The sequence below is a fragment of the Pelophylax lessonae genome (genome assembly GCF_965119305.1).
Source record: "Pelophylax lessonae genome assembly, chromosome: 10".
Taxonomy (NCBI): Eukaryota; Metazoa; Chordata; class Amphibia; order Anura; family Ranidae; genus Pelophylax; species Pelophylax lessonae.
This window is the reverse complement of record NC_138777.1, coordinates 217,160,963-217,185,853: the sequence shown is the minus strand read 5'-3', so window position 1 is coordinate 217,185,853 and position 24,891 is coordinate 217,160,963. Positions and strand designations below refer to the sequence as shown.

At 44.8% G+C, this 24,891-nt stretch overlaps 1 protein-coding gene across 1 annotated transcript in view; it reads left to right on the top strand.

The window, feature by feature from the left end:
* TDRD12 (tudor domain containing 12) overlaps positions 1-24,891 on the top strand; it is a 146,052-nt gene that overhangs the window by 244 nt on the left and 120,917 nt on the right. The window contains exons 2-5 of the mRNA XM_082271054.1: positions 3,984-4,133; positions 13,380-13,516; positions 16,532-16,651; positions 18,876-18,886. Coding sequence (XP_082127180.1) covers positions 3,984-4,133; positions 13,380-13,516; positions 16,532-16,651; positions 18,876-18,886 — 418 coding nt within the window. The remainder of the gene's footprint in view (positions 1-3,983; positions 4,134-13,379; positions 13,517-16,531; positions 16,652-18,875; positions 18,887-24,891) is intronic.

The following is a 24,891-nucleotide window of genomic DNA, read 5'->3' as shown; positions in this document are numbered from 1 at the left end:
TCCAGTTCCTGACTTCTGCATCTCCACTCCTCCCCAACCTGACATCACCTTAAGGGCCAATTTACAGTGCCTTGAAAAAGTATTCATACCCCTTGACATTTTCCACATTTTGTCACGTTACATCCAAAAACCTAAATATATTTTATTGGGATTTTATGTGATAGATCAACACAAAATGGAACATATAATTGTGAAGTGAAAGGAAAATGATAAATGGTATTAACATTTTTTTTTTTACGAATATATCTGGAGTGTGGGGTGCATTTGTATGCACCCCCCTTTACTCTGATACCCCTAACTGAAATCTAATGGAACCAGTTGCCTTCAGAAATCACCTAATTAGTTAATAGAATCCACCTTTGTGTAATTCAATCTCAGTATAAATGAAAGCTACACGATAAATTATAAAAAAAATCGCTCCCCTCACAATTTTAATCCGGCATTTCCATAATTCAGTGCAGAACCATTCTCTGCTCACAGCAATCCAAGGGGAAAAAAAAAGGCAGCTGGCAAAGTTTATCACAACATTGCTCAGCGCTGAGATAAATAGAAACATTGTATCATTTGGTTCTTTCAGATCATAGGCATGAACTTCGGTCTGTAAATGAGGACAGTTTAAGGGCTCTTTCACACGGGCGTTCCGTATGTCCGTTTTTCATCCCATCCGTTTGCGGATGAAAAACTGACATAATGTATCTCTATGTAAATACGGATGTCATCGGATGATCATCCTCTGACATCCGTTTTTTGTCAGTTCAGTTCAGTTTTTTTGAACGGGGGAGAACCCTATTTTTTCTTCCTTTCAAAAAACGGAACGGAAGCAAAAACGGATGTCAGTGGTGTCATCCGCAGACATCCGTATTTACATAGACATGCATTATGTCAGTTTTTCATCCGCAAACGGATGGGATGAAAAACGGACATACGGACATCCGTGTCCGTTACAAAAAAAAAAAAAAGGACCTGATCGGGCAAAAAAAACTGAACGCCCGTGTGAAAGAGCCCTAACTGTTTAAAGATTAGGCGTTTTTCTGACATTTGTTGCTTACAGGTTTCAAATTGGTATTTTTTGCTAGAAAATTACTTGGAACCCCCGAACATTGTATGTATGTATATATATATATGTATATATAATTTTTTTTTTTTTTTTTTTTAGCAGAGACCCTAGAGAATAAAATGGCAATTGTTGCAATATTTTATGTCGCACTGTATTTGCGCAGCGGTCTTTTAACACCATGCACACTCCATGCCATTTTTGCTGGAATATGCACACCCCGGCCTATTCATAGAATGCAGCCCACGATTTCTAGCCTACAGTGCCTGACCGAGCGCTTATTGCAGCATACAGAGCTACATGACTGATGGAGAGCTATCAGGTTAAATGACCAAGGTCTCCTTTTAAATTTTTTAACTTTCTTCTGTTTAGAAAAGTAGCACTCTACTAGCACATTTTTAACGCACTTCGCTGTACTGTAATTAAAAAAAAAATACTGCACATTGGCAAAGTATTTGCACCGTAATAATGGATAGATTCACATTTATGAGATTATTCTACATTTACATGAAAGAAGTTTGTTTTGAAATCTTTGCAAAAACAAAAAAAGTATTCACAGCCTTTGCTCAATACTTTGTTGAAGCACCTTCAGCACCAATTACAGCCTCGACATTTGAACTAAAAACTGATTCATTTTTGTCCATTGAACGATTTTATCGATCAAAATTCGGTCATTATATGATGGCTTGATCGTCCGCTCTCACGGCCGAGTGTTCGATGTTGGAAAGATTTTTCGTACAGTGTATGGCCAGCACAAGTGTGGGACCTTATACAGACAGGTGTGTGCCTTTCCAAATCATGTCCAATCAACTGAATTTACCACAGGTGGACTCCAAGCTGTAGAAACATCTCAAGGATGATCAGTGGAAACCGGATGCACCTGAGCTCAATTTTGAGTGTCATGGCAAAGGGTGTGAATACTTATGTATTTGTTTTATTAAATTTGCAAGGGTTTCAAACAAATTTCTTTCATGTTATCATTATGGGGTATTTGTAGAATTTTGAGGAAAATAATGAATTTAATTAATTTTGGCATAAGGCTGTAACATAACAAAATGTGAAAATAGGGAAGTGTTGTGAATACTTTCCTGGATGTATGTGTGTATATATATATATATATATATATATATATATATATATATATATATATATATATATATATATATATATATATATATATATATATATATTATATGTGTTACATCTCAGGAGACTCTCAAAATTAAAGAGTTGGGACTGCAGATAATACTGGGGTGCCGTGAAGTGGCTCTGCAGCTTAACCAGGGCCTATTTTGCGATTCGGCACTGCGTGACTTTAACGGACAATTGCGCGGTCGTGTGACGCTGTACCTAAACTAATTTGACCTTTTTTTCCCCCACAAATAGAGCTTTCTTTTGGTGGTATTTGATCACCTGTGCGATTTTTTTTTTTTTTTTATCATGCGCTATAAACAAAAAAAGAGCGTCAATTTTGCAAAAATAACAATATTTTTCACATTTTTTTTTATATGAAATTCACAAAAAAAATGTAAAAATCTAAATTTTTTAACATTTTAGGCCAATTTGTTTTATGCTACATATTTTTGGTAAAAAAAATCACAAAAAGCGTATTTTGATTGGTTTGCGCAAAAGTTATTGCGTTTACTAATTAAGAGATTTTTATGTTTTTTTTTTAACGCATAATGGCGGCGATCTGCGTTTTTTTTTTTTTTTGTTTTCTTTTTGCGGGACTCCGACATTGCGGCGGACAGATCGGACTCTTGACTGACATTTTTGACACTTTTGGGGTTACTTTATTAAATATAAAGCCTCAGTGTGTCTTCAGAAGCCAGGAAGCCGATGCCGTTGTCAGGAGCTGTGTAGGACACCAGAAACGAAGCTGGAAATCCTGGAGCGCATGGACTACACAAAACTGGAAGTGTTGCCACATCTCACCTGGGAGGGCCGCAACGTAGAGAGCGAGGCCGGAGCTCCTGACCGTGCCATCTGCCTCCTGGCTTCTGAAGACACACTGAGGCTCAATAGATAGCAGCGCTGGGTGAATGACAAGCTGTTATCCTTATGCACACTGTGAGTTACCACTTTTTGTTTTTAATGAAGTCTTTTCCTATATGCTGCACTTAGTTGGCGCCCTCTGCTGTGTCATTTTATATATTGCAGAGATCACTTCAGTCTCATTGAGGCGCTGCCATGGATATTTTTGGACCTATAGACTTTTTTTTTTTTTGTATATTCCTATACCTCCCAAACTGGATTCACATGTATAGTTATGTTAATGCTCAGCTGTGCCATTCTCGATGAATCCTACTGTTTAGCAGCATGCTTTTCATTACTTCGTGGCCCTTTCACACAGGCGTCTTCTGTTCTAATCAGCAGGGGATTTGTGAGCTGAGGATAGAGCCCACTCTGCTCTAAGGGCGGCCTGGAGTAAGCAGACTCCATTGTTTTACACCCGACTGCATCTGATCTGCTCCGTCCAAACAGTCGTTACTATTATTATTATTATTATTATTATTATTATATATATTATTTTTTTTTTTTAGCAGGCCAGGGGTAGACAGGTGTAAACGGACACAAGTCTATTTACACACGCTGGTCTGTTGGAATGCACGGACCTTCCAGTCGGATCTGCCTGAAAAACCGACAGGCGGACTTGATTGGATCACCTGTGTAAAGGAGCCCTTAGTTATGGGCCATACACACTATAAGATTTTCTGAAGACTTTTTCCTTTAGACTTGCCAAAACCATATAATATGAGGTCAAACCTAAACACTTTCAATTTGTATGCAATCTGGCCGGCCCTTGCACTACATAGAAAAGGTAAATCTGAAGGAAATCTAACCACAAAAGTTGGATAGTGTGTATCCAGTTTTAGTCTGTGGTTGGTGTGCTGTATGTGTGACAGGTAATGATGTGACTCCCGTCCAGGTGATAAATCCAAGCTGCTTCTTCTGTGAGATTCTGGGATTGAAGAAAGAAGAGGAGTATGAACAGCTGTTTGTGGAGTTGAATATGCTGTACAGCAATAAATACCGAGGCGTTAAAGAGTTAAGGCCGGCATCCCTTTCCATTGAGCAGGTAACCTTTGGTCTTTTTGTTTTTGAAAATAATTTGTCAGTTTAAAGCAGGAATAAACCCAAAACCAAAAAATGTAACCTATTGCAGCTTCCCAATCTTGGGATTTGGTTGCTGCATTACTTTTCTTTTATAGGCTTTTTTCCCCTCTGGTTTTACCTTCTGATCTGACCAGTAACACATGCATACCTTAAGCTGCACACACACTATACAATTTTCTTTAGATTTTTTTCCTTTAAATTTACCAAAAACATATAATATGAGGTCAGACCTAAACACTCTCAATTTATATGCAATCAGGCAGGCCCTTGCACTACATAGTTGGAAGGTAAATCTAACAACAAAAGTTGTATAGTGTGTAGCGAGCTTTAAGGTCCGTACACACGATAAGAAAATCTGAAGGTAAATTTCATCCGACGACCGATCTGTCGATTTTCAGTTTGTTAGCATGGTGCTTTCGACAGCCGACTCCGACTTTTCGGGCGAAAAAATCCTAATGTGCAGGCTATAAAATTTTTATCGTCCGTTAACACAACGTCCGATTTTCTTCTCATTAGTACAGTTTTCGACGGAAAAATATCTTCAGAGCAAGACTAGGCATGCCCAGAGATGAAAGAACACATACAAAACAATCCAACACATGACATCACTTCTGGAGTAGAATTCTGTGGTACGGGAAAATTCGTATGATAATAAGCTCTTCACTTTTCGCATCAGACTAGCATGCCACAAAAAACGGACGACAGATCGTTCGATAATCTGATGGTGTGTACAGATATTGACGGAAGCGGATGAAAACGGATGTAACTGGATGATCATCTGTTGTCGTCCATTTTTCCATAGGAATGCATTGATGTCCGTTTTTCATCCGTCAACGGATGGATGAAAAACGGACAAACGGTCCATACGTGTGAAAGGGGCCATAGTGTAGTAGATGAATTGTGGGATCTTGCACAGCAGATAGGAAAGAGCACCCATGATGAATGAATAGACAAACTTCTGTGCTTGACTCCTTAAAGCGGAGTTCCATCCAAAAGTGGAACTTGCGCTCATTTGCTCCCCCCCCAGTGCCACATATGGCACCTTTTCAGGGGGGATGGGGGAACAGGTACCTGTTTTTGACAGGTACCCTTTTTCCACTTCCGGGAGACGGTGCCACGGCGCTGTCCCTCGGAGGTTTGACCACCTCCCTCCCCCGCTGCCGAGCCAATCCGAATGCGCATTAGGCACCCACCAAGGCTTCACTGCGGGGTTCCCTTACCAGCAATGGCGGTGGCAGCACCCATTCCACAACTGTCAACACATTTTGGGGGCCGCCTTTATCAGGGCTCAATGCGGAGTTCCACCCAAAAGTGGAACATCCGCTCATTTGCTTCCTCCCCTCCTCCGGTGCCACATTTGGCACCTTTCAGGGGGGAACGGGTACCTGTTTTTGACAGGTACCCTTCACCACTTCTAGGAGACGAGGCCTGCGGCGCCGTTCCTCAGAAGTTTGGCCCCCGCCTACTTCCCCCACCACCAAACCAATCCGAATGTGCAGCGCACTTCGCGCACGCACAGGAGGGACCCGCCCGTGAAGCCGCAAGGCTTCACTGCCGGGTTCCCTTACCGGCAATGGCGGTGGCAGCACCCGACAGCCGATGAAAACATCGGCTGCGGTGCCGACATCGCTGGACTCCAGGACAGGTAAGTGTCCTAATATTAAGTCAGCAGCTACAGTATGTGTACAGTATGTGTAGCTGCTGTCTTTTTTTAATTTTTGGAGAGGGAGGGGTGAGGCTGTAACATCGCTGTAAGCCCCCACATGCAATGCAAACTCCCCAGATGACCATTACCAAAGCGCTTAACATCATGCCAATGTAGTCATAACCCCAGCATTCCTGTCACCAGGATCTCCGTAAACGCGAAATAGGTCACACATTACGTCCTCCTTTTTTTTTTTTTTTTCTCTCCACACATTGGGACATCCGGCATTGGTTTCACTGATAACTTTCGGGTTTCCATGTAATGGAAGATATTTGGAGATCGTCGATGGCAATTTTAGAAGTCTCCTAATTGTACTCCCTTTGACAAGGGTATCCTGTTTGAAGTCAACCTGGGAAATAGCATGAGGAGGACACACTCTGACATAGGGAGCTCTGATTCCCAACAAGGTCCCAACACTGGCTCCCCCAGTGCCTAGGAAAAGGTGGCACTCCTTCAGGTGAGATCATGGGTAATGCTGAGTGTAGCCCTGATGTCACTAGAACACAACCCTACACTGTGCTGTTGTGTCTTCCAGAGAGTTTAGATTGCTCTGTTATCCCCGGGATCTCTTCTTGCTGCTCTATAGAATAGGGGAGAGGCTCTAATATTTTACAAAGCCCTTTACTCCAGGGTTCGACAAACCCCGGGTGCCAGGTCGCATTGGCGACTAGAATTAGCGACCTGGCGCCTGGGGTGCACTCCAAGAGGTGTCCGTTCCTTTTGCGCCCCCCCCCAACCACTCACCGAGTGCACGGACTTCCACGCCGTCTGAAAATTGAGGCCGCGGCTTTTCGGCCTTCTTCAGTGAGAGAACGGGGAACTGGCGCCCTCTTGTGGTGGCCGGGAGTTTGACAAGCAGTAAACTAATGGCGGTTTCCTGCCTGTCAATCTCCTTCCCCAAGAGGAGATGAGGGAAGTTTCTCTTACGTCCTCCGACAGTCGCCGCCTCTTCATATTCGTCACATATGGGGTATTAGACTTTGCTCCGAAGGAGTAGCTAGGCAACAGAATATGTTAACAATAAAGCTTTAACATATCCCACCCTCAAGGGGTGGTCCCCTCAGTCAATACCCTCCTACTTCCTGCAACCATATCTCAGTTTTAATGTCTAGCTTGTCAGGAGTGGCTGGCTCTCTCTGTGCTGGGACTTTCTGTCCCAGACTCTTTCTTCTTTTTAATATTTTGTTTCAGTTTTTCTCTCTACCTTTTATTAGCTGTTCTTTTGTCAGCGTTAGTTCTTCTGATGAAGAGGATCATGCGGACTGGGTCTCGGGCTGATCCCCCTGGTCGCAGGTCGTGGGTCAGTGGCTTCCCAGTCTGCCATCGAGCGTTCAGCCAGGTAACGCTCCTGGCATAGTGAACGACCCATCCCTGTTCGGTGCAGGGATGATTGGTGAGGTGGCTACCTCACTGGACGCTGTGCGGTTTCTTAACCCCCATTTTGTGCGTCTTGAATTGCGACTCTCCCTGCCTCATGTGCAGCGGCTTGTTCGCCTGTGCGGGTTCCCCACGCCATGTGAGGTAAGTGTATTTATGTGGGGACCTGTCTGTCTGGGGGGGTGTCAGTCTGGGACTGTGTAACCTGCCTCTATTCACACTGCTTGTCTCCCTATCTCTCGGCTGCATGCTGTGGGCTGCAAGGGGGGGGGGGGGGGAGCTGTATGACACTGTGTGTGTCAGGCTGGGCAGTGTGAGAGCTGTGTGCTGTGGGGCATGTTTTTTCTTGGCATGTTTGGGCATATACAGCGATCGCTGCGGCGATCTAACATGTATCCTTATATTGGATTGTAATATGTGTTTTAATGCACTGTGGAGCGGCGTTTTCGGCGCCAAACGACGCCATTTTGCCTGCACCCGCTCCGGCCGCATGGTTTACATGCATGGCGGCCATTTTCTTGTAGCCTCCATAGGCTTACATAGAGCGCCCTGGCAGCATCACTTCCTCTTTCCAGGAACACCGATCGAGGCAGCAGCAGCGGCGAGGGTCTCCTCAGGTTTTATCCTTCTGTTCTTGCTATCCATTGCCTGTGTTCAGTTTGCATATTCCCTGTGGGGGTCTCATTGTGCTTGAGTGTGGTGCGGTGGGCTGCGCTTGCCGCGCTTGCTAAAAAGGGGCAGTTAACCCTTGGTTGTCTGGCATTACAGGGGCAATGGATTCTCAGGAGGGCAAATTTCCTACAGTATTGGTGGAAAGCCAGGGGACCGCTGTTTCCCCCCCAGGGGGGGATTTAGCCACTATTGTGGCTGGCCTTGCTGCTCAGGTGCAAATGCTGGTGGCTGCTCAATCTACTAAACGGCCCAGAGTTGCTCTGTCCTCTGATTCTGAGGGTGAAGGTGATGGGGCTGTTCTGGCAGGGACCTCCTTATCGGGGTCCCGCTCCTCTCTTGATCTAGTGGGGTCTGAGGTGGAGGCTGAAGTTGAGGGGGTCGATAATTCTCCCCCTGGCTCGCCTGAAGAGCTTGCAATCATGGATGAGTTGATTGCTTCCATTAAGCAAACGCTGCGTTTGCAGGACGAAGTGTGTCCCTCCGCTGCCTTGGCGGCTTATGGGACGCAGAGAAAACGCAGGACGCCGCAGGTTTTTCCCTGCAATGCTGATTTTCAGCGCGCCGTTAAGGATCAATGGCGCGATCTGCGCAAACCTTTTGCGGTACCAAGTAAATTCAAGCTGCGTTATCCTTTCTCGCCTTCCACTGATGAAAGGTGGTGTGTGCCTCCACCAGTGGATCATGCAATTTTCCGTGATGCCACGGATAGGAGACTGGAGTCTCTTGCCCGTCATACTTATTCTGTTACGGGTTCTATGCTTAAGGCTCTGTTTGCTTCTCTCATGGCGGCCCAGGCGATCGCAAGTTGGACGCAGATGCTTAGGCGCGTCCTAGTGGCCGATTCGGCCTCGGCGGCGACCCTGGATATGGTGGATCAGATCCACCAGGGTGTCATGTATCTGTGTGATGCGGACCTGGACTTGATTCCGTTGGCTGCACGTGTGCACAGCGTGGCGGTGTTGTCTCGCCGCCTGGTTTGGTTAAAATGTTGGTCGGTGGACCAATCTTCACGTAAGACCTTAGCCAATCTGCCTTATGATGGGTCTCGCCTTTTTGGGGAGTCCCTGGATGTGTTGATTAAGGGGATCACCGGGGGTAAGAGCACTCTCTTGCCCCATTTCCCCAAGGCTAAGGGGGCTTCTGGGAAGAAGCATGCAAATTTTCGGCCCCCTCAGGGGTCCTTTCGTGCCTTTCGGCCGCACTACAAGGGCAAACCGTTCAAAGGTCAAGGCTCTCAGAAGAAGCCCTGGTCTGGGAAACAGAAGTCCGGCCAATCCGGACCTGCAGCCCATAACAGTTCGGCCTGAAGGGGCGCCCTCACCCAGTTTTGGGGTGGGGGGACGCTTGCTCGGTTTTCTTCAGCCCTGGTTGGCCCGTGTGCGGGACAGATGGGTTCTGGAAATCGTTCGATCTGGTTACAAGATCGAGTTTCTCTCTCGGCCGGAGAGCAGATTTTTTCCCTCAAATCTTCAACTGTCTCCAGAGCGCCTGCGGGATCTGCACCTGGCGGTGCGGGACCTGAGGGCTCAGGGAGTAGTGGTCCCGGTGCCTCATCGGGACAGGTTTCGGGGGTTTTATTCCAATCTGTTCACCGTGCCCAGAAAGGAGGGCAAGGTTCGTCCGATTCTGGACTTGAAGGCTCTGAACCACTCTGTGCGGGTTCGCAAGTTCCGCATGGAATCCCTGCGGTCGGTGGTGGCTGCCCTGGTTCCGGGGGAATTCATGGCCTCCATCGATTTGAAGGATGCGTACCTTCACATCCCCATATTCGAGGGTCATCAGAGGTACCTTCGTTTTGCCATTGCGGAGGATCACTACCAGTTCGTGGCGTTGCCCTTTGGTCTCGCCTCGGCTCCGCGGGTCTTCACCAAGGTGCTTGCACCGGTTCTGGCATTATTGAGGGCCCAGGGCGTTTCTGTCCTGGGGTATCTGGACGACATTCTGGTTCGGTCTGCGACCAGACAAGGTCTGGAGGAGGACCTGTCTGTCACAATGCAAACTCTGCAGGAGTTTGGTTGGACGATAAATTTTCCAAAGTCGACACTGAGTCCGTCGGTTCGTCTCCCCTATCTGGGAATGATACTGGACTCGGTGCAGGCGAAGGTCTTCCTGCCGGAAGACAAACTCAGGACTCTCCGGGAGGAAGTCAGGTCCCTCAGGGACGTTCCGAACTCGTCTCTGCGGACGTGTATGAGATGTCTGGGATTGATGGTCTCGGCCTTCGAGGCGATTCCTTTCGCACAGTTTCACACGCGGGGTCTCCAAGCGGAGATCCTGTCCAGGTGGGACGGGCGACCTCAATCTCTGGATCTTCAAATCTCGTTGAGTCTTCGCACCAGGGAAAACCTTCTGTGGTGGCTCCAGTCCCCGTTGGTGTCCGGGGGCAAGTCGTTTCGTCCGATCTCGTGGACGGTGATCACCACGGATGCCAGCCTGTCGGGCTGGGGTGGAGTTCTGGGCGTTCTGTCCGCTCAGGGGACTTGGTCGGAGGGGGAGTCTTCCCTTCCGATCAACATTCTGGAATTGCGTGCGATAAGGCTCTGTCTTCATCGCTGGACGGACCGGCTGCAGGGTTGCCCGGTTCGGGTGCAGACGGACAATGCCACGGCGGTGGCCTACATCAACCACCAAGGGGGCACCAGGAGTGCCCGAGCGGCTCGAGAAGTGGCCGACATTCTGTCTTGGGCCGAGACTCATGTCCCGGCGATAACGGCGGTTCACATTCCGGGAGTGGAGAACTGGCAGGCGGACTATCTGAGTCGCCAGACCCTGGATCAGGGGGAATGGTCTCTCCATCCGGCTGTCTTCCAGACGTTGTGCGCGAAGTGGGGTCTTCCAGAAGTGGACCTGTTTGCATCTCGCCTCAACAACAAGGTGAAGAGGTTCGTGGCAAGGACGCGCGACCCTCGGGCAGACGCGTCGGACGCGTTAGTGGCCCCGTGGCATCAGTACAGGCTGATGTACGCGTTTCCACCGATTCAGTTGCTGTCCAGGTTCCTTCGCAGGTTACACTCGGAACGCAACACGGTGATTCTTGTGGCACCGGACTGGCCTCGCCGGTCCTGGTACGCAGACCTCGTGAATCTGGCGGTCGACGCCCCGTGGCGTCTGCCTCTTCGAGACGATCTACTGTCTCAAGGACCGATATACCATCCTGCTTTACAGTCGCTGGCTTTGACGGCCTGGCTGTTGAAACCGAGGTCCTGAAGGAGAGGGGTCTCTCTCCGGAGGTCGTTCATACTTTAATCAACGCGAGGAAGTCTTCCTCGGGGAAGGTTTATTACCGTACTTGGAAGGCCTATTTTGCCTGGTGTGAGTCCAGGGGGTTTTCACCCCGCACGTACTCGGTGTCCCGTGTGCTGTCTTTCCTTCAAACGGGTGTTGATCAGCGTTTGGCGCTGGCTACGATAAAGGGTCAGGTGTCTGCTCTGGCCGTTCTGTTTCAACGTCCCGTGGCTTCCAATCCTTTGGTTGGCACCTTTGTTCAGGGTGTGCGGCATCTGGTTCCCCCGAGGCGGGATCCTCTGCCCCCTTGGGACTTGAATCTCGTTCTCTCTGTGTTACAACGTGCTCCTTTTGAACAGATCAGGGAGATCTCGTTGTCTATGTTGTCCAAAAAGGTCGCCTTTTTGGTGGCGATCACTTCGGCTCGCAGAGTGTCGGAACTGGCGGCTTTGTCCTGCAAGTCTCCGTACCTGGTTATTCATTTGGATAAGGTGGTCTTGCGACCTAATCCTTCTTTTCTGCCGAAACGAGTTTCGGAATTCCACCTTAATGAGGATATTGTCTTGCCTTCGTTGTGCACGAAGCCTAAACATCCAAAGGAGGTGAGATTGCACTCTCTGGATGTTGTTCGGGCGATAAGGGTTTACCTTAAATCGACTGAGTCTTTTCGAAAGACGGACTCCTTGTTTGTTCTTCCAGAGGGTCCTCGGAAGGGCATGGCGGCTTCGGCCTCTACCATCGCCAAATGGATCAGGCAGACCATTGAACAGGCCTATGCTTTGCAGGGGAAGGTTCCCCCTGTGCCTGTGAAGGCGCACTCTACTAGATCTCTGAGTACGTCTTGGGCCTGTCGTCATGGGGCTTCTGTAGCCCAGGTGTGTAAGGCGGCGACTTGGTCGACCGTGCACACTTTCACAAAATTCTACAAAGTAGATGTTCAGGCATCGGCGGATGCTTCCTTTGGCCGCAAGGTTCTTAGTGCGGCTGTTCCCTAGGGTCCCTTGTTGGGGACTCCTGGCTGTTGGGATAAGTTTTGTATCCCCTGGTTTTTTTGTCTTTTCCTGGGTTGTTGCTCCTGTTGAGCACTTATTTTTGCTGTTGCCCAGCTGGTTTCCTTCCTTTGGTAAGGTTCCTTTCTTTGATGTGGAGACTGCGTTGCCTTTCGGCGCGGATGCGTTTCCCACCCCTCATGTTTGCACTGCTTTGGGACGTCCCCATATGTGACGAATATGAAGAGGCGGCGACTGTCGGAGGACGTAAGAGAAAACGGAATTTTTGTAAAATCTTACCTGTAAAATTCCTTTCTCTGAGTCCTCCGACAGTCGCCGCCCCCGCCCCTCTTTTGGGGTTTGATTGTATACTCTACTGCTATTCCACTAAAACTGAGATATGGTTGCAGGAAGTAGGAGGGTATTGACTGAGGGGACCACCCCTTGAGGGTGGGATATGTTAAAGCTTTATTGTTAACATATTCTGTTGCCTAGCTACTCCTTCGGAGCAAAGTCTAATACCCCATATGTGACGAATATGAAGAGGCGGCGACTGTCGGAGGACTCAGAGAAAGGAATTTTACAGGTAAGATTTTACAAAAATTCCGTTTTTTGCAGGCTTAAAAGGTAAGTGGACAGGGAGTGTGGTGGTTATTATTATTATTAATTATTTAATTTTTAAATGAAAAAAAATAATTTTTTCTTTTTTAATTATAAAAAATTTTATTTTTCTATTTTTTTTTTTTTTTTTTTCAATTATTATAAAAAAAAAATTATATAATTTTTTTTTTTTTTTTTTCCTCATCGCCATGCCACAGCTGAAGGCCCCTTTCACACGGGCTGTGTGATCAGGTCTGCCTGTCACTTTCTCAGGCAGACCTGATCAGACCCTTCTTTCTCCTCCATGGAGCGGTAATCTGCCGTCATCTGATCCTGTCTGCCAAACAGACGGATGGTGGTTCTATTTTCTATCCATCCCCTGGATCGGATCAGATGGCATCGGATGGAAAGAGACAGACAGTCTGTTTCCATCCGATTGCGCTATCGAGGAGAGCGGGGTTTTAGTCGTCTTTGTGTAAATTTAGTACGTTATTTTTTGAAAATTAAAGCTTGGTTGTTTTAAAAAAAAAAAAAAAAACTGGCTCCTAACTTTTTTAGCTGGCTCCTAGATTTCAGGAAAATTTGTCAAGCCCTGCTTTACTCCAAAATATTTATGACTTGGATCTTGTTCTTTTTGCAGATGTGTATGGTGTTCTGTAAAGAACTGAAGAGCTGGTGTCGGGCAGTTCTGAAATCGGACACTTGCAGCGCGAAGGATGAGTTGGTTGAGTGTTTTCTGCTGGATCATGCCATGTTTACTCCCATCAGAAAGTCAGAGTATGTGGATAGTTCTATTTTTTTATACATTAAAGATGTAAACCATAACTGGATGACGTTTATTCTTGTTAAAGCTCATTGATTCATTAACAGTTGTCATTTTTTTAATTGAAATGCTTGTTATTATAATACTGTTGATCCTGTTACCCGCTTGACCTCCGCAAGATTGTATGTTATGTACCCCCTTCATGACCAGGGAATTTGTTGCTATTCAGCAATGTGCTACTTTACCCGCTTGCCAACTGCCTAACAAGCGTCTTCGGCAGCAAAGCGCCCTCCCTACGCTGGATCATATATCTGATACGTGACGCGCGCTTCTGGCTAAGGAGCGCCCACCACCTCAGCGGCTGTACTGTAATTAGTCACAGCAAAAGCCGATCAGTGGGTTCTGGCCAATGATCAGATCCATAATTAAAGTGGTTGTAAACCCACTTTAATGACTTTTACCAACCAATAGGTAAGCCTATATTAAGGCTTACCTATAGGTACTGTAAATATCTCCTAAACTTCAACCGTTTAGGAGATATTTACAGTGCATGCAGCCGATGACGTCATCAGCGCATGCGCTCTGAAGAAACGGCCACCCGTGCCGTTTCTTCAGAGCCCCGTGATGTGACTGGCGGCTCACGAGTGACGTCACGCGGCTACGGCCAGTAATACAGCCGGAGTCAGCAGACCCAGAAGGAGGACGGGTGAAGATGGATGCAGCAGGGACAACTCGGGCTTCGTTGCAGATAAGTGTCACATAATATGCATTTACTTTGCAGGGAAAAAAAGAAAGTTAGAGTTTACTCCCTCTTTAAGGGAATGGGAGCTCCAAAATAGTGACAGGAAATCTTGCTGTTTTCTTATTCAGGTAAAGAAACCGCAAGATTGCTTAGTAAAAGCAGCACATGGCACGCATGTTACACATTAGGCACACATTACCCCCTTCCCAGCCAGTGTCATTAATACAGTGACAGTGTATAGTATTCGCTCTGATCACTGTATTTTTTTCACTTGATGTCGTCAGTCAAATTATTCCACCCTCCAGCCAGCGTCAGCTAGTGTCAGATTGCCTGCCGTACAATCACAGTCCCACTTTAGATCACTGATTACCGCTGTTACTAGTGTATAAAAAAAAAAAATTCCAGTATCTATACCAAGCGCAATAACTTTTACGCAAAGCAAATATACACTTTTTTTTTTTTTTACCAGAGACGTAGCAGAATGCATTTGGACGAAATTCATATAGAAAATACAAAAATATAGTTTTTTTTTTTTTTTTTTTTTCAAAATTTTCCATCTTTTTTTTCATTTATATTTCAAAACAAAAAACCCGGTGGTGATCAAATACCAGCAACAGAAAGCTCTGTTTGTGTGAAACAAAATGCGTAAATTTAATTTGCGTACCATATTGCATGACTGTGCAATTGCCAGTTAAATTAGCGCAGTGCTGAATAGCAAAAAAATGCACTGGTAATGAAGCGGGCAAAATGTTTCGGAGGTCAAGTGGTTAACTGGCACTTGCTGGTCATGCAACACTACCAAAGTTAAATATGTAATTTTTTTTTTACACAAGTAGAGCTTTCTTTTGGTGGTATTTGATCACCACTGTGTTGGTTTTTTATTATATAAATAAAAAAGATCAAACATTTTGTAAAAAAAAAAAACTTAATATATATTTTTTTTTTTGTTCTAAAACCTCTAATAAAAAAAATCGAATTTCTTCATAAATTTAGGCCATATGTATTTCGCTACATGTCTTTTGTAAATAAAAAAAAAAAATCATAGTAAGTGTAAAATAATTGGTTTATGTATAAAGATATAGCATCTACAGACTATGATATATACAGTGAATATAAAAAGTCTGCACACCCTGTTAAAATGTCAGGTTCCTGTGATGTAAAAAAATGAGGCAAAGATAAATCATTTCAAAACTTTTTTTCCACCTTTTTGATGTAACCTATAAACTGAAGAAGTTTAAAGTTTTGGAATGGCCCAGCCAGAGCCCAGACCTGAATCCGAATGAAAATCTGTGGGGTGATGTGAGTAGGGCTGTGCACAGGGGATGTCCTCACAATCTGACAGATTTTGAGTGTTTTTGCAAAAAAGAGTGGGCAAATATTATCAAGATGTACCATGTACCTAAAAAGAGTGCTGTAAAAAGAGCGCTGTAATAAAATCAAAAGGTGCTTCAACAAAGTATTAGTGTAAGGGTGTGCACACTTATGCAACCATATTTTATTTTTTCATTTTAATTCCCTCCACCAAAAAATGTCAGTTTGTACAGTTTATAGCTCACCTTAGAGGTGGAAAAAGTTCTGAAATTATTTATTTTTGTCTCTTTTATTCACATCACAGAAACCCGAAATTTTAACAGGGGTGCAGACTTTTTATATCCACTGTATACTGGAATTTATGCAGCTACTGACGCTATACTGTAATGCTGGCGACTTCTAATGTGACTGTGACACCGGGCAATCTGGTGCTAACAGACACTGGCTGGGAAAGTCACTGATGACGGTGGCACTGATACTGTAATAACACTGGCTGGGAAGGGGTTACCATCAAGGGGCAAGCAAGGTGTTAACTGTATGCCTAATAAGTGATGTGTGCTGCTTTTACTTGCTGATCTGGCCAGATCACTGTTCAGTGTACACAGAGTGTGTTTGTAAACACAGAATTCTGTGTGATTGGCTACAGGTTTCAGCTAAAATCATTGGCTGAAGGATGCTGCCAAACTTCTGCCGCGTCCAATCCCAACACGGGCCGGCGGCGGGGAGGGGGGGGGGGTGAAGCGTGCGAAAACCCGGAAGCAAGCCGGCAACATACATGTACGCTGAGCGCTTGGCAGGAGGTTAATTCAACGCTAGCCATCCTCCGTACCTGATCCTTGTAAACTCTCCTCCTCCTCCTGTACTGCTGTCTTAGGCAGAGGCCCCCAAGTGACATAAAACGTAGGTCTGTCTTTTTTGTCTGTATGTTGGTCTGTTGACATTCTCCAACATTATGCATGTGCTTCTGTGTATCCAGCATTCGATTCCCTATAGAAGAGTATTATCGGCTTCCCTTTCGAGCACAGAAATTTAGGTTGCATGAGATCCAGCCAATCTCTCTCGGCTTCAACGTGTTCCAGAACAAAATGGACTTTCGGTGAGTTTATTACCATAATATAATTACCACTGGTAGAGGATAGGTCTGTGAGTGTGTGCATGTGTGTATATAGATATATAGATATAGATAGATAGATAGATAATGTGTGTGTTATATATATATATATATATATATATATAGATAGATAGATAGATAGATAGATAGATAGATAGATAATGTGTGTGTGTATATATACAGTACAGACCAAAAGTTTGGACACACCTCATTCAAAGAGTTTTCTTTATTTTCATGACTATGAAAATTGTAGAGTCACACTTCAAGAGGTGGTCACCTGAAATGGTCTTCCAACAGTCTTGAAGGAGTTCCCAGAGATGCTTAGCACTTGTTGGCCCTTTTGCCTTCACTCTGCGGTCCAGCTCACCCCCAAACCATCTGGATTGGGTTCAGGTCCGGTGACTGTGGAGGCCAGGTCATCTGGCGCAGCACCCCGTCACTCTCCTTCTTGGTCAAATAGCCCTTACACAGCCTGGAGGTGTGTTTGGGGTCATTGTCCTGTTGAAATATAAATGATGGTCCAACTAAACACAAACCAGGATGGAATAGCATGCCACTGCAAGATGCTGTGGTAGCCATGCTGGTTCAGTATGCCTTCAATTTTGAATAAATCCCCAACAGTGTCACCAGCAAAGCACCCCCACACCATCACACCTCCTCCTCCATGCTTCACGGTGGGAACCAGGCATGTAGAGTCCATCCGTTCACCTTTTCTAAGTCGCACAAAGACACGGTGGATGGAACCAAAGATCTCAAATTTGGACTCATCAGACCAAAGCACAGATTTCCACTGGTATAATGTCCATTCCTTGTGTTCTTTAGCCCAAACAAGTCTCTTCTGCTTGTTGCCTTTCTTTAGCAGTGGTTTCCTAGCAGATATTCTACCATGAAGGCCTGATTCACAGTCCCCTCTTAACAGTTGTTCTAGAGATGTGTCTGCTGCTAGAACTCCGTGTGCCATTGACCTGGTCTCTAATCTGAGCTGCTGTTAACCTGCGATTTCTGAGGCTGGTGACTCGGATGAACTTATCCTCCGCAGCAGAGGTGACTCTTCGTCTTCCTTTCCTGGGGCGATCTGCATGTGAGCCAGTTTCTTTGTAGCGCTTGATGGTTTTTGTGACTGCACTTTCAAAGTTTTCACTATTTTTCGGACTGACTGACCTTCATTTTTTAAAGTAATGATGGCCAATCGTTTTCCTGTACTTAGCTGCTTTTTTCTTGCCATAATACAAATTTTAACAGTCTATTCAGTAGGACTATCAGCTGTGTATCCACTTGACTTCAGCACAACACAACTGATAGTCCCAACCCCATTTATAAGGCAAGAAATCACACTTATTAAACCTGACAGGGCACACCTGTGAAGTGAAAACCATTTCAGGTGACTACCTCTTGAAGTGTGATTCTACAATTTTCATAGTTATGAAAATAAAGAAAACTCCTTTGAATGAGAAGGTGTGTCCAAACTTTTGATAGATAAATAGATTGTGTGTGTGTGTGTGTATGTATGTATGTATGTATGTGTGTGTGTGTGTGTGTATATATATATATATATATATATATATATATACGTACGTACGACGAATAAATAGATTTATTTAAAAAATTTAAGTGGTAACTCCACTTTCTTGCAGAAAAAAAAAATCAGCAAATAAAGAGAAAACAATCCAGAGTATACAATTGCGACACAAATCATATTGTAATTGAATGTTATTAAAAATGACCTTTCCTTTTCAGTCTGCAGCTGTTGTAATTTTCTGAAAATACAATATGGCCGCCTGGAGATGTTCTGTACACAGAATGTACACTGACCACACCCCAGAAACATCATTTCCTGCTTGTGTGATTGGCTCACCAATTTTCCCAGAAGTCTGCACTAAGATACTAATCATATTTCTGGCATCCCCTGCAACAAACATGTCATTTTTGGTGAGATACTCCCAATAGGAACATGTCTAAAGGGATGCAGGCCCAGCAGCTTTCCTCGTTAGAGCTCTGCTGCAGCTAATATATAATTATGAAACCACTCCCATTTGACCCACTCAGCACAGAGGAACAAACAGTGATGTCTTCTAGGAATCTGCAACAAAGTTTGAACATTTTTAAAAAGTTTGAAAACTTTAACAAAAGTTGAAAAAGTTTAAAATCCCTGCAATGTACATAGATCACCCAGAGGGGAATGTTTTTCTTTTTCATCATACCTTTACAGATATTGGTCAGGTATGAGATCTGCATACTGACCTTGGTCCAAGCTGGACTAATGTAACTACTGTACGTTATAAACATCATACCTAAACTTCAGCTTTAAAGTGGTTGTAAACCCCCCTGTAATGTTTGTACCTATAGGTACTGTAAGTATCTTCTAAACTTGCACCATTTAAGAGATATTTACATTGATTGCAGCCGATGATGTCATTAGCGCATGTGCTCTGAAGTAACGGCCGCCCCTGCCGTTTCTTCAGAGCCATGTGCGGTGACCGGTGGCACGCAGGGGTGATGTCACGCAGCTCCGGCCAGTAGCCCCTTAATGACCAGGCCATTTTTTGCAATATGGCACTGCGTTACTTTAACTGACAATTGCTTGGTCTTGTGACGCTGTACCCAAATAAAATTTGTTTTTTTCCCCACAAATAGAACTTTCTTTGGGTGGTATTTGATCACCTCTGTGGGTTTTTTATTTTTTGGCTATAAACAAAAAAAGAGCGACAATTTAAAAAAAAATGTTTTTACTTTCTGCTATAAAACATTCCCAATAAAAAACCTTTTTCATCATTTTGGGCCAATATGTATTCTGCTACATATTTATGGTAAAAAAATCCCCAATAAGTGTATATTGATTGGTTTGCGCAAACGTTATCACGTCTACAAACTGGGGGGAAAGGTTTTACATTTTTATTTCTTTTTACTAGTAATGGTGATCTGCAATTTTTAGCGGGACTGCGACGTGACGGACAGATCTGACACCTAATTGACACCTTTGGGGGGGACCAGTGACATTACTGCAGTAATCAGTGCTCAAACTATGCACTGTTACTGTAATAATGACACTGGCAGGGAAGGGGTTAACACCAGAGGCGATCAAAGGGTTAAGTGTATGCCTAGGGGGGTTGCTTTCTAATGGTGTGGGGGATGGACTTAATGGATGAACACAGAGACCTGTGTTCCTAAATAGGAGGAACACCGGATCCCTGTGTTTATCACTGACAGAACAGCGGTCTGCCGTGTTTACTTGGGTAGGCCGCTGTTCTGTCTCCATTCGGAGCGATCGCAGGTGCCCGGTGGACATCACGTCTACTGGACTCGCTGATTGGCTCCCCCTCTAGCCAATCAACGCGTGCGTGTGCACTCACGCACGCCCCCACTAACTGCTACACGAAACAACGTACAGATACGTTGTTTCGCGTAACGGAGCCGACCTGTCCCAGTAGAACTACAGAGCAAGTGGTTAAGCAGTGCAAGTACAGTGGAACCTCGGTTTACGAGTAACTCGAAAGACGAGCAAACATTTTTTATTTTTTTGCTTTGGTTTGCGAGCGCCGCTTTGATATACGAGCGGCGCCCGCACCCGGAAGTGACGTCAAGGCAAAGTGCAGGTTAATTTGTTTTATTTTTACTGTACAGTACTGTATTTTGAAGTTCAGCTTAATTTGTTTTATTTCTACAGTACACTTTATACTGTATTTTGTATTGCCATAATGAATGTTTGTGGAACGAATCCTCTGAGTTTCCATTATTTCCTATGGGAAAATCCGCTTTGATATAAGAGCGCTTTGGATTACAAGCATGCTTCCGGAACGAATTATGCTCGTAAAACCAAGTTTCCACTGTACTTGACTTTCACTTTGTATTCACCTCTTGCAGTCCTTGTACAAAACAGCTTAGACTGGGAGAGGGAGAAGCAGCACTGAGAATAAATCCGTTGCGCTACACTGCGCATGTGCTAACAATGAGCAGTGCATAGAAAATCAGCATTCCTGCCCTGCCAGACAGAGCTGCTGTTGTGTGGCAGAGCTGTGTATATGGATGGATAGGACAAAACAGCTCCCTTGTTGGTATCTCATCTATGTGCTTGAAGGTCAGCTTTGAGCATTAGAAATAATATAATAAACTGTTTTCATTGAAAATAAAAAAATATATTTTTTTCTTCTCTATTTTCTTTCCATCTAGAATGTTTTTATATTAAAAAAGAATAGCGCAACCATGCAAAAGAAAGGACTATTAAATATGGAGACAATCCATAAATAAAAATGGGGGTTTAGTCCCACCATATGGCCATACCCCATTATCAGTGGGTCCTACACTATCCATAGAAAAGGGGTGAATCCAGCCTCTCCAACCCTTGGAGACAACACTCCTTGCTGGGATGGATGTGCTAATGCACTACAAAGGACTCCTCCTGTATCTACTTGATGGTGGACTCTGATAGAGTACAGGTGTGTGTGGGGGGTGGGATGCTCAACCACAGAAGTCTGGTCAGACCGAATACATAATAAACAAGCAAAAAATTGGGGGAGCAAACCCTGAGCATGTATATCTAAAGCCGGTGCAGCTATGGACCAAGCAACATGTATATTAAAAAAGAATAGCGCAACCATGCAAAAGAAATGACTATTAAATATGGAGACAATCCATAAATAAAAATGGGGGTTTAGTCCCACCATATGGCCATATCGTGCTCAAGCCCACCACTGCGTCAAAGTACCCCATTATCAGTGGGTCCTACACTATCCATAGAAAAGGGGTGAATCCAGCCTCTCCAACCCTTGGAGACAACACTCCTTGCTGGGATGGATGTGCTAATGCACTACAAAGGACTCCTCCTGTATCTGCTTGATGGTGGACTCTTGCTAGAATGTTTTTATGACCCCTTAACAGATCCAGATAAGGGGATCCACTGTATATGTTCATGTCTGTGCAAAACCTTTCATTTCACGTAGTGTGATTGATGTATTTCTTTTAGGCCAAGTAGGGAATGGGATTCGGCTGCTGTCTCCTATTTCCATCAACTCTTGGAGGGTAACTATCTAATAGTTTTATTTTTTGTGGTGTGTAGAAGAATGTTCAGATACTTAAAGAGCACATTGATATTTTTAAATGAAAAGTAAACCTGAGCTAAAGAGACCCCAGTGTCTTTTTTACAGCTTTAAAGCGGAGTTCCACTGGCTTTTGTGTTTAATAAAAGTCAGCAGCTACAAAAAGTGTAGCTGCTGACTTTTAATAAACACACACTCACCTGTCCCACGGTCCAGCAATGCGGCCGGGGGGAGCCTCGCTTCTCTCCGTCCTCTCCCCGTGGTGCCAGCATCCCTAGTGTTGGCACTCGGCTGTGACAGCATGCGGCTTCACAGCCGGGTGTGCTTTGCGCATGCGTGTGTCCTGAATGGACGGGTAATCTTCTGGGACCTGTGACGTGTCCCAGAAGATTGCAGGGAGGGGGAGAGGAGAACTTCCACCCAAGCCTTCTAGGCGGCCCGAGCGGCAGTGGAGTGGGTACCGGTCAAAACTAGTTACCCCCCCCAAAAAAAAAAGACATGCCAAATGTGGCATGTCTGGGGGTCAGGACCACTTCTTAAAGCGGAAGTTCCACTTTGAAGTGGGACTCCGCTTTAATCACTTTAGAAATATGTGTGTTTTTAAAAGCTTATTGTTTTCTAGTGGAGAGCAGAGGCAGATATACATTAATTTGTTACTAAACCCACAACCTTAAAATCAGTCTGTATATGCAGTAAAGCATGCTTGTTATCTTGTTATACTCACTGTAGAACTTAAGGGGTAAATCCTCTACATTGTGAAAAAAGGCTGTTTGACCTGTCTTCTCTGACCTTCATTTACTGTTCTCAATCCATCTGCTGAAGGCGCAGAGTCCTAGGAGACACTCTGGACAGGCATGCTCAGTTTGGTTTGTATTGCTAGAGTTTTTTTTTTTTTTTTTTTTTGGGGGAGGGTGCATGTGATCCACACAGGGCAAATCGGCACTGTCCAGACAGAGGGTCATGGGTCCTGCAGCCTCATAGGACAGTCAGAGGAGAATGAAAACTCCTCCTACAAGCTTTAACCAGTGCTCGGCCAGATACTGATAGAAGTCACAAGAATGCTATACACTGCTGATGAGAAAAGGTATAGAATTTTGTATTTGCTAAAATGGCATTTCCATGTACTGTGGGAGACCAGATATAGTGAATGCAGGCTCTTGGGTTTAGGAACACTTGAGGTGATTGTAACGGCAGAAGGTTTTTTATTTTAATGCATTCTCAGTCCCCCCTAATTCTTACCTGAGCCCCATCTCGATCCAGCGATGTCCACGAATGCGTCAGGGACTTGGCTGAGACACGGCAGCAGAGCCATTGGCTCCCGCTGCTGTTAATCAAAACTCAGCCAGTGAGGGGAGAGGGTGCAGGGCCGAACTGAGGCTCTGTGTCTGAATGAATACACGGAGCTGCTGCTCAGTTTGGGTGCCCCCATAGCAAGCTAGTTGCTGTGGGGGCCCTGAACAGGAGGAAGGGGCCATGAACTCCAGCCATCGAGCTGAGGAGGATGATGATCTGGGCTGCTCTGTGCAACCACTACACAGAGCAGGTAAGCATAACATGTTTGTTATTTTAATAGAAAAAAGAAAAAACCTGAGACTTACAATCACTTAAGCACAGAACCAAGTCATGTAGTCAGAGCCCACAAATAAAGCCCCACTGCAGACTGCTGTTAAATCTCACCTTTTGGGAAAAAATAAATCGATACACATTTTTTGCAGGAAAAAAATGTGCATTTATTTTATTTTCCCTAAGGAGCCTTGAAAGCATTGCACCCGTGATAAGTGGATTGGCGGTGTAATGCCTGACTCCTGCAAACAAGCCCTGCAACTTTCAGCTCATACCTGCATACGGACTGGCTGTTAACAAGCTGCGGGGCTTGTGAATGAACTAGGAGGCCACCCATCAGTGACCTCGCAGTCCATTCGGAACTACAAGCTGTCAAACACGAAGGATGATGTTAAATTGGGAATGAATGACATGCCAGTGTGGATGGAGCCCTGCATGGTTGCGTGGATATAAAATGTCTACACACCCCTGTTAAAATGTCAGGTTTCTGTGATGGAAAAAAATGACATGAAGATAAATCATTTCAGGACTTTTTCCACCTTTAATGTTACCTATAAACTGTACAACTCAATTGAAAAACAAACTGAAATATTTTAAGGGGGGGGGGGGGGGAGTAAAAATAAAAATTGGTTACATAAGTGTGTACACCCTCTTATAACCGGGGATGTAGCTGTATTCAGAATTAAGCAATCACATTCAAACTCATGTTAACGTAAGAATCGGGAACACTCCTGCCATCATGTAACGTGCCTCTGAATAACCCCAAATAAAGTTCAGCTGTTCTAGTAGGTCTTTCCTGACGTTTTCTTAGTCGCATCCTACAGCAAAAGCCATGGTACGCAGAGAGATTCCAAAACTTCAGAGGGATCTCATTGTTAAAAGGTATAATTTAGTAGAAGGGTACAAAAGATTTTCCAAGCCATTAGATATACCATGGAACACAGTGAAGACCGTCATCATCAAGTGGAAAAAATATGGCACAACAGTGACATCACCAAGAACTGGACGTCCCTCCAAAACTTATGGAAAAGACGAGAAGAAAACTGGTCAGGGAGGCTGTTAAGAGGCCTACAGCAATATCAAAGGAGCTGCAGGTACCGTGTGGTACAGGTGACAAGAATCTTCCGTATTCCTCATATGTCTGGGCTATGGGGTAGATTGGCAAGACGGAATCCTTTTCTTCCCAAGAAAAACATCCAAGCCCGACCTAAATTTTGCAAAAACACATCTGAAGTCTCCCAAAAACATGTGGGAAAATGTGTTATGGTCTGATGAAACTAAGGTTGGACTTTTTGGTCATAATTCCAAAAGACCTGTTTGGTGCAAAAACACTGCACATCACCAAAAGAACATCATACCCACAGTGAAGCATGGTGGTGGCGGCATCATGCTTTGGGGCTGTTTTTCTTCAGCTGGAACAGGGGCCTTAGCCAAGGTAGAGGGAATTATGAACAGCTCCAAATACCAGTCAATATTGGCACAAAACCTTAAAGCTGAACATGAAGAGGAACTTCATCTTTTAGCATGACAACGACTCAAAGCATACATCCAAATTAACAAAGTAATGGCTTCACCAGAAGAAGATTAAAGTTTTGAACAGGGCAAGCCAGAGCCCAGACCTGAATCAGA